Source organism: Rhamphochromis longiceps, linkage group LG1 (genome assembly GCF_057381845.1).
Source record: "Rhamphochromis longiceps isolate RC_006_pf linkage group LG1, R_longiceps_female_GT1.1, whole genome shotgun sequence".
NCBI classification, from domain to species: domain Eukaryota; kingdom Metazoa; phylum Chordata; class Actinopteri; order Cichliformes; family Cichlidae; genus Rhamphochromis; species Rhamphochromis longiceps.
The window spans coordinates 42,529,514-42,540,077 of record NC_140557.1 but is presented as its reverse complement, the minus strand read 5'-3'; the positions used below and the strand labels follow the sequence as shown (position 1 = coordinate 42,540,077).

Sequence of the window (10,564 nt, the reverse complement as noted above, 5' to 3'; positions counted from 1 at the left end):
TGAAAGGCTCAGTGCCTTGGTGTAATTTGTTTGTTGAATAATTATAACGATAGCCAAATGTCTCATCTTATTGCCTTACATGCATTTCTCTACAGTCCAGCAGCTTTAAAGAAGGTTTGTAATATTTTCATTTTCCATATTTTCAAAAAAAGAAAAAATGAATAAAAAAGGTCCAAAATCCATACTTATATTGTGGAATTCCATCTGTTGTCCTATAAGCCTGTCAGCCTATGAACCTCCAATGTCCTAAAGGACAGACACTCTTATGAGTTTGTTGGAGGTCGGTACAGGATCAGGAAGCTTTCCTATAGGTTCTGCAGCTCATCAGTCAATGTTTTTAGCAGCCTACTTGTGCATCACCAGCTAATCAGCTGAATGACTTTAGGACAAGTCCACCAGTTGCTCTGAAGGTAGCTTTGGTGGTCCAGCAGTCTAAACCTTGACCTGCTTTCCTGAAGCACTGAAATAAGCCCATGACTGCTGATACTTGAGGATTCATCCCAGCATTCCATCAGTTGTGTATGCTGGCCTTCATGCTTTTCAACTAACCAAAGGTTTTATGGACTACTTGCTATTCTTGCATAATTTTGGGTCAGTGGAAAGTGAATTTTTCTGCCAGGCAGGGCGAAAAGGGGAAGACCACACAGAAGGTTTATGAATGTAGTGAAGGAAGACATGCAGAGGGTTGGTGTGACAGAGGAGGGTCCACAGGAATGAGGTGAGATGGAGGCAGATGATCCACTGCGGTGATCCCGGAAGGGAGCGGTAAAAAATGAAAAGAGGAAGAAAAATTGCATTGGAGATCGATACCCAACCGAGTGCCTAAGATCTGCCTGCATTCATGGAGCGATTTTGCTGCACACAAAGAAACAAGGCTGGTCCAGAGATCAAAGGGCTCTGGGCTGAAAGATGTGGAAGATCTTCAAGTACTCCAACAGAGTACCATAATGAGATCCGTAATGGGACACAGCAGAGCGTGGAAATGTTAACACTCTGCATAAATGTAACAAGAATCATCACACTTATGAAATACTGAAACAAAAGAAGAGCAATGCACTGAAAGAGTGTCAAGGATGTCAGATCAGAGAAATTGTGCCATGATGTCAGCTGGTGAGTTCTAAAAAGAAGTGAAACAAACGCAAAAATCGACTCTTTAAGGTTGGCGGTTTGAACTCAACGAACAGAGCTGAATAAAATCCTTACACACAGCCTCAAGGCTTTTTAGGAAAACTGTAAACTTCTTGGAAGTATTTCCTGACCTTTCCTTATCCAATTCAGGGACAACACTCCACACAGTCCATCACAAGGCTGCTCATGCTCACGTGAACAGTCCATCCAGTCCAACTTCACTGACGTTTTCATAATATCCATTTAATTCTGAACACAGACGCTGTGGTGCATGGATTAATAACGAACCACACAGGCGCTTCCAGTCAAATAAAGACTTGGTCAACAATGACAGCATACTTATCATACTACAGACTGTATTTATTCGTACCATTGTTTTCTATAAGGGTCCGGGACATGATTTCCTAGTAGCAGTCTTAAGTTGGCGCTCTTTTTTCCACTCGGTTGAACTGGACCTGTGTTGTTTTCCTGTTATTGTTCATTTATAGAACTGTCTCCTGTGTGTTAACTTGGCGGTTTCCTATTTTACATCCTCCCATACATAAATTATGATATTCTGCTGCTGATAATGAAAGGCTCGCACAAAGAGGTTTTTTGGTCATTATTGAGCTTTTATTGCTTTATTTTCCAAAGATTGTGCGCGGAGATAACGAGGCCATTATTGGAAGTGAATAAAGCCCTGCTTTCGGTGCGGCTGACTGTGAAGAAGTACTTTGTGGATTTTTACTAAGTGTGGAGCAGTGATGTAATGTGTATGCAGGTATAAATATAGAGGTCTGGCTTTGCCGAGTCCATGCAGATCAATGTCGCTCCCGGGCGCTGCTGCCTGCTTCGCTCTGCTTCTCGCTCTTCTCTCTTCACTGGAGAGTCGAACACTGGGAAGCTGCTCTCACAGACGGAGCCGGGATGGGCTCTCTGACCGCCCTGCGGACCGTCCTGGTGCTTGGCCTGGTTGGCAGACTGGCAGGATGCGCTCCCGGCCTGAACGGCACGGCGGACCGCTGGGAAGCCCTTTACTCCCGGTCCCTCGCTCGAATCCAGGGGGAGAAGCGGGAGGAGAGCGGCCGGGACAGCGACTACCTCCTGGGCATTAAGAGGTTGAGGCGGCTCTATTGCAACGTGGGGATCGGTTTTCACATCCAGGTGTTACCAGATGGCAGAATAACGGGAGTACACAACGAACATCGTTACAGTAAGTTTGCGATTGATACTTTATTTCCTCACTGCTCTGACTCTGTGGTTGAACACGAAAAGCAAAGACAACTCCAGAGAAACGACTGAAGAAGTTCTTAGAACAGGAAGCAGTCACCTCAGCTGACTTATGATTGATCGCATTTTCTCTAACTGCGAATAAAACGGGGCCACACACCTGATCCGTCAGACCCGCGCACGTGTATAGTCTGACCCACGCCACAGTACCAACATCTGGAGCGTAGGATTGTGCTGCTGTGACCTAAAGGCTGGAACTAAAGTTAGGTCCAGCCTGCGGGCCGTTGCTCGTGCAACTTAAAATCATTTGCAGACACGAAGAATGACTAACTTCTGTTTACTCGCGGGGACAAGACAGTGAAAGCTTGTTTTTATGTGTGTGACTATTCTAAGACGAGGCGTAAAACCTCAGGGATATACATTACATATACACTGCATATATTTACAGAAAACCCAAGCGAGGACTGGAAACCTCTGACACACTCTTTAAAATGATACATGGAACTAAAAGACGCAGTCGGTCAGCAGCCTGTCAAGGCCTGCTGAGGAAACGCATCAGCTGGCGTCCGATTAGCCTTCGCGTGTTTCTGATACCTTTTCAGATATGAGCTGTTCAGCGCTGGGTGTTCCAGGGTAGTGAGCCAAGCTCCAAACACTTCTTGCCTCACTGTCATTTCTCAAGGTGAAAATATTCAGTTATGTTCAAAAATGTCAGAGCTGGATTTCATTCAGCCTGACATGACATCACATATATTTAAAGGGAGTGTATTTGTTAGTGTTTTAACTTATATTAAGATCAGGGGCGCCACAATGTGCCAGGTGTTTTCTCTGGAATTCAAACATGTGTTTACCGAAATTTCAAATGTCAGTCTGACCATCCAGCTCACTTCCTTACACAAGCAGTAATGTCGGTGTGAGCGCGCGCGCGGGGTAGCACGCGGGGTATCACACCGGCGTGTTGTAGTAAGTGTGCTACTTTTTGTCTTCAGGTCTCCTGCAGATCTCTCCGGTGGAGAGAGGAGTGGTGACCTTGCTGGGCATTCGCAGCGGACTTTTTGTGGCCATGAACCGACGGGGAAAGCTGTACGGATCTGTGAGTGCACAACGAAAACTCTGATTATATCACACACACACACACACACACACACACACACACACACACACACACACACACACACACACACACACACACACACACACTTAGTATCATGCAGCTCTGATGTCCGGCTTTATGAAGCGATTCTGAAGTCATGAATCCAAGCTGCTGTATACACGTACCCAGTTCATTCTGGCCAGGATTAAAAAGTCTAATAATTGTTTAATTGAAAAATTGTATTGAAATCAGTGTCAGATAAGCAATAAAATATAATTTATTCAAATAATCAATTAATAACAATGTAATTGGTTAAAATATTGGAATCGGCACACATGCAGTTAACAGCCTTTCTTCAAGTCGCCTGCACTGGAGGGATGGAGGCATTGTTATTTTCAAAAAGATCTATCCATCCATCCATCCATCCATCCATCCATCTATTAAGTAGATGCAGGACAAGTAGACCCAGATTATGCCAATGCAATGCATGACAGAGCCACGGGGTACCTTAACTGTAGGATTCATAGGCTAAGGTGGGTTTTTTTTATCTTTTAATTTGTCATATTTATCCTACAACATCACTTGCTTAGTTTGGTGAGACAGAAGTAGTATGAAATATGTTGATAAAGAAAAGATTAAAATAAAACCTGGCTTACTGTTTACTGGTACAGTCACTGTTTACAGACTGTTCACATACAACAGGGAATAAGTATAAAAGGGGTGATGCTCAAGGTTTACAGTAACCAAATAAATACACCTTGGGTGCAGAGATGGTTTTTATAGCTTTAAATAAAAATAAATTATAATTATTTGTTAACATTTATAATTAGCAACGTGCAGCATAGCTGCTCTTAAAAGCCCATTTTAATGCCAAATATTAAAAAACTGTATTCTAGATACATTTTCATGAAAACATTTATCGTATTAGTGTAAAAGTCCAATGAACTGTTTGATTCTGACTTTTATCCAACACACACAGCTCACCCAGCTCCGGCTTCTATTGCTGATGGTGCTTTCTCAATAAAAGCCATGACCAATTCCAGTTAATGTTTTCAATATTGTTCCAAAAGGAGGTACCAGACTGTCAGCTGATAGTATTTCTGATGATTTTGTTGGATGCTTTGCAGCTGATGAAGGTGCATTCACGGTCAGCATAAACGGTGTTTGGATGGTGTGTTTACCTGTGGGACTAGCTAAATGTTTAAATGCACCAATTCATCAAAAAAAAAAAAAGTCATTGTTTTGTCTTGATACTGTAGGAACTTGAAAGAGACATAAATTTTGAGTATAAAGGTAACAAACCATCCGGACTAAGGATGGTTCCTTTACCAAGCCAGCTGTTGTTAAAAAACGTCTTATTTTGTTTTTTATTATCATTGTTGTTCCAGGTAAAATATTTAGATAGTAAAATGATGGGTTTGTACAATGACCAGCCCAATAACGTTTGTGAGGGGAATGTAAGATACAGTGAAATAAAAGCTAGTCCTCCACCTGAGTTAAATAGATGAAGTGTTATAGCATTTCAAAGTGGTTTTTTAACATATAAGTTTAAATAAGAATTGAAAAACTCAATGGCATGATTAAAACTAACTCTCCACTGCAGAGGTTATGTAGCGCCTTATCATTCTCAATCCAGTGAGCAAAAATGAACCAATCAGACCCTGGCGTCCCGAGTCCTGTAGCACTCACATCATTCATCATTTCACAATGTTTTTTTTTTTTGTCTAAAATCTGCCTGAGATAGCTCCTGCACAATAACAGCCTTGCAGTCAGAAAGAAATCAATTGTTTGATAATGATCAGAATGAACAATGCAAACTGAAACACCCTCAGAAATGTCCCCACATCTTTGTTTTGTGTCTGCCTTCAAACAATCAGCATTTCCAATAATCTCTATTCTTTTTCAGTTACATTACAACAACGAGTGTAAGTTCAGAGAGACGCTCCTTGCCAACAACTACAATGCTTACGAGTCAGTTGCCTACCCAAGGATGTTCATCGGCCTGAGTAAGAACGGCAAAACAAAACGAGGAAACAGAGTGTCACCCGCCATGACAGTGACACATTTCTTGCCAAGAATCTACTGGCCTCATAAATAGACTTCACCTCAATTTTGAGATTCGGGAAGAACTCCAACATGAGATGCACTTTCACTCCAAGTTTTATGCAAGTGTATCATATTTGATTTTCTGCTATGTATATATTCATTTTTTATATATCTGTGCCTGAAAGCTATTTTCTATTTAGGAAGTCTTTTTCACTGTTGGTAGGAGATGTAAAATGTGTTATTTATGCTGCTCTTGTCATTGGAAGATTTGCTTTTAATTAATTAATTTATTTATTTATTTTTCTGACACAGGAAAAGGGAACAGCAAAATACAACATTTAGAGCTTTAATATGTTCTTTTTTCTGTCTAAGCTTGAAAAAACAAACGAGTTTCTTTGGTGTGAGAAACAGCACTGATTGCTTAATGCTCCAACTCTTTGTGTGAGGCACTGGACCCTAATTGAAACAGTATCATATTACTAAAGGAAGAGAGAGGATGGAAAGAGGGGAGAGTCTAAGACCCTATCAACCACTTCTGGTCTGTTTATAGCTCTGCCAGCGGGATGAACTCTGAACTTTTGTGCTGTCAGTCTCAGTGAGATCTATAAGTCGCAAAGAGAGAGAGGGATCCTCTTTGATGTCATGTTAGTAGATAATATGGAGGTTTAAAGGCAAAGTGAAAAAGCTGAAATTGAAGTGGGATTCATGATACTGCATTTGTGTCTGTTTGGGCATCTGGTTACGCAGAGTGAAGGATTTTGGGTATGCAACCAAAGCATGCATGCACATAGACCAAAGGGGATGACACTGTGCATAGGTTGAAAGCTAACTGGTTGAGTAGTGTGCCTGAACAGCAAAGGAAGCAGCAGTGAAGTTCACCACATAGTTGCCTGAAAAGCAAGGGCAGTGCCTGAATAAACTCTTTTCAACACCAAGGTCCTTTACTGCATTTTTATGCAGACTTGCCGATCTTCTTTTAAGCACATGCGTTTGCTCTTGCCCTGGTGCGTAACAGCACCAATGCAAAAGAACACTTTAAGGTCTCTTCACCACTCTGGGAACTCTGAGAAGAGGTCACAGTAGGACTATTGTTTATCTGATGTAGTTGTCTGATAGATATGTAAAAGGGAAGTAAGGAGTAGCTCTGATAGGTTTAGGACAGTGAAGGACAGTGTCAGTCTCTTGTCTCCACTAATACTGTATGTCAAGACTATCCTACTTTTATAAATGAAAAATAACTCAGGTAAAAAAAAAAAAAAAAGTACTTTCCAGTAATTGTCACTTACAGTTACTGTGTAAAAGTATTTCTTTAAAATCATTTTTCTTCCACATTTATTTTATGTATGATGATGTAAAACTTTACAGTCTTTTTTAAAGTTTGATAGTAATATTGATGCCAATCTACTGTTAGTAAATACACCACTTAAAAAATGAAAGGAACACTTCAGCTGTCAATAGGAAAAAAAAGCATGCTGATATGGACTGGGTAATGTGTTAGGAATGAAAGGATGCCCGATTGTTTGATAAAAATGAAAATTATGAACATACAGAGGTCTGCATTCCCTAAAAATCAAAGTGAAAAACAAAAGATCCAGCACGCTAGTCCGTTTTGACGAAATGTTATTGCAGCAACCTAAAACGGTACTCAGTAGTTTGCATGGCTCCCATGTGCGTGTATGCATGCCTGACAATGTGCTACTAATAACAGATTAAAGATCTCCACCGAGATCTGGATCAGGACATCACTGAGCTCATGGGCAGCCTGAGGTGCAACCTGGTGACATTGGATGGACTGAAACAAAACGTCCTAGAGGAGTTCTATTGGATTTAGGTCAGGCGAGCGTGGGAACCAGTCGGTGGCATCAATTCCTTCATCCTCCATGAACTGCCTGCATACTCTCACCACATACAGCCGTGCTGTCATACACCAGGAGGAACCCAGACCCACTGCACCAGTGTAGGGTCTGACAATGTGTCCAAAGATTTCCTTCTGATACCTAATGGCAGTCAGGCCTGTTCTTTGCTCCATGGATATGCCTCCCCAAACCATCCATGGTCCTGGACAGTGAGCATGGGGCCTACCAGTAGATTTCTCATTGTGTGTCAAAGACATTCACACCAGTGGCCTGCTGAAAGGTCAATTTGTAGCCTTGGCAGTGCTCATCCTGTTCCTCCTTGCACAAAGGAGCAGATACCGGTACTGCTAATGGGATAAACCTTCCAGTCATTCTTGTTTTGGGGGTTGTCTCATTGTTGCCCCTCTAGTGCACCTGTCGTTAATTTTATTAACACCAAAGCAGCTGAATCTGATTAACACCTCCCTCTGCTACTTGACTGGCCAGATCAACGTCCCAGATGTTTAATTAACTTGATGTTATACTTGGATTAAAAAGTGCTCCTTTCATTTTTTTAAGCAGAACTAAACTAGCTGCACTAAGTGAGCTAGTTCAGCTTAGTCAGTGACAGTCAGTCGCGGGCCTACTAGCTAGCTAGCTAGCTTAGTGCAACAACTGAACTAGCTGCACTAAGCTAGCTAGTTCAGCTTACTGCAGCTAGCTAGCTAGCTTAGTGGAGCAATTGAACTAGCTAGTTCAGCTTAGCTTAAAGTCAGCAAATTTCATCAACCAGCACGCCTGATGCTCCCTGACCAACATATGTGCTGTTGGTTTAATTTATGTTATCCTGGGATAATGGCATCAGGTGAACCACAAATAGGCCAACAATGTTGTACACCTTAGCTTATTAAAGTAATCTAAACAAAGATACAAGAGTACAAGTGAGATTAAGAGGTAGTGAGGTTGGTTTTCTGGTGCATTTCACCAGCTGTTATTTCCACATGCAGTGCTAATAAAAGAAAAAAATTCTCTCCATCCATCCATTTTGGAGAAAATGCTCTGAAAAACTCCGTCGCTATTCTGGAACAATCTCTACTTCCTTTAAGTGAATTTGTCTTTTATTTTCCTCTGTATCAACGACCACTTTCAGGTGTTGATTTAATTTCCTGTAGCATTAGCTGTCCCGCCTGGCTCAGTTTTGTGTCTATTTTTGCCAAACCCTGTCCTTCTTGCATTTGTCTCTGTCTCTCTATGTCCCTGTAGTTGACTGCAGCTCAGCACTGTTGGTCATGTTGTCCTAGTTGCTCCTTGTCACGTTCCAGCTATCTTTACCCTGTGATTTACTTTTAGAAAGGATAATCATGGAAGAAATATTTACAGACAGCTGTTGGACTGTACTATATGCTAGGGCCAGTAACCCTATATTTTTCTTTATATATTTTGTAAATATAACCTCTGAGTAACTGAAGGTGCTGGTATTCCTTTCAGGGGGGAGGGTCAGATTTAGAGCAACTGAGTGGTGTGGTGGATACTGCCTGAAGCCAAAAGGTGCTTTTAATTTGTTCACTTTTATGCAGTCATTGAACAACGTCACCAAACATCATTAACCAAGTTTAACAAACACAGAGGAGAAAGGCGAAAGGCGACCTCTTCTTACTTGCTTTAGTTTTTCTTCTCTTGCCTGTTTTCTCATTCAGCCTCTTTGTTGAGAGCTTTGAAATCTCAGTTTCAACATTCCACATACGATGGCGCATACTGTAGCCAACTGATTGCTGTTTCAGATTGAACCATTTTCATCACTGGGTTACGGAGCCTTCAGTAGAAGTTACGCTTGATTAGCACATGGTAGAGTCACACTGAATGCACACGCTAACTACTGCAAATAGTTCAGGCAAATATTATGCAAACTGTGTCTGTTGTGGCTTTATGTCCTGATCTCTGGAAACAGGCATTAATCCCAAGACTGACCGAAGCACTGCAGCATCGCTGTGATTTACACTTCAAAAGAAGTGTATAGAAACTACCAAGCCACTCTCTGCTTGTCCTCAAACATATGTTACAGTGTGATGTTTGGACATCCATTTGGATGTCAAAGTTGGACAGCAGTGATTTAAACAAGTATACTGCTGTGCCTGTTGCTCTCAGCTAGGTTAAGTATTCTCCAGTATCACTGATTTGCATGGCAGGCATTATATGTACAGTAAAATACCTTTCTGCCTTGTGTCTCTAACCTAGGGCCATCCCTCTGTCCCACCTGCTCATTTGATTATCCAAGCAACAGCAGTGCAGCCTGCAGCTAGTACAAAGTGAGCAAATACTTTTTCACAGCACTGTAAACTCTGGTTAAAGTATGCAAATTGCTCACAGCAGGTTGAATATAAATGCGGACATGTGGCCTGTCTCAGACTGAGGCATTACAGAAAGATGCATTGATTTTATTTATGGTCGAAAGCAACCGAACCCCCACATTTCTTTGCACGTTACTGTTAAAGTAGCTTTTATTTTTATTCTTATTTTATCAATGTGGCTCAATCCATTCAGATGTAACTAATTATGCTTTTGGGACTGGATTTCTTTGTTCAAACTGGTTTATCATGAAGTACAAAACTGGTGATCTGTGATTGTGTGCTGCTTCTGGGCCACTGTTCAGAAAAAAATGATGACATGATCCTGTACTACGTTTGATTCTGAGTCAACCTACTTTTATCCGATGTCCTGTGGTTTTATACAGGACTTAATAAAGTATACTACAGTATGTGCTGTACACATGGTTAAAGTCCACCGTAAGGGGAAACCCGATCCCCTAAATGTAAAGTTTATGATTGTCTGTACTGTATAATAAGCTTTGATCAATCTGACATTCACATATAAAAATGCAGTATGTATATATGACATGGCATTACACGCGTGTATCCATGTTGTGGGGCAAGTACATAAAACATAACATTTTGTCTCCTCTCTGCAGTAGTTTGTGGCTCATCTTGTTTAATTTTCATGGCCTCTGTGCTCATTTGTTTTGGTTTCTCTTTCCCCTCACACACCCTAACTGCTCACAGCAGATAACCACCACTAGCCCAGTTCTCCTGAAATTGTCTTCCTGTTAAAAAGGAGTTCATTTTCTCCCGCACTGCCATGTTCTAGGTCAGGGATGATCAACAGATCGTTGTAGCTCCATCAATAATAACACAGTACCTTTATCACACAATGTAAAGGAAGTGGAGATATGATTGGGTGGTAACGCTGAATTAAACTG

General features: G+C 41.4%; 1 protein-coding gene across 1 annotated transcript; it reads left to right on the top strand.

The window, feature by feature from the left end:
- Window positions 1–1,915: 1,915 nt before the first annotated feature.
- On the top strand, window positions 1,916–10,161 carry fgf4 (fibroblast growth factor 4). Its single transcript, XM_085409941.1, has 3 exons — window positions 1,916–2,320; window positions 3,327–3,430; window positions 5,337–10,161. Exons 1-3 carry the CDS (start codon window positions 2,035–2,037, stop codon window positions 5,526–5,528), a joined length of 582 nt encoding a protein of 193 aa, XP_085266067.1. The 5' UTR covers window positions 1,916–2,034; the 3' UTR covers window positions 5,529–10,161.
- The last annotated feature ends 403 nt before the right edge of the window (window positions 10,162–10,564 follow it).

What these genes read in the sequence shown, in the direction of transcription:
- fgf4 (XM_085409941.1), top strand. Translation starts at nt 2,035, where the DNA reads ATGGGCTCTCTGACCGCCCTGCGGACCGTCCTGGTGCTTGGCCTGGTT. An exon ending in ACACAACGAACATCGTTACA is followed by an intron (nt 2,321 to 3,326) that starts GTAAGTTTGCGA and finishes TTTTGTCTTCAG; the next exon opens with GTCTCCTGCAGATCTCTCCG. An exon ending in GGGGAAAGCTGTACGGATCT is followed by an intron (nt 3,431 to 5,336) that starts GTGAGTGCACAA and finishes ATTCTTTTTCAG; the next exon opens with TTACATTACAACAACGAGTG.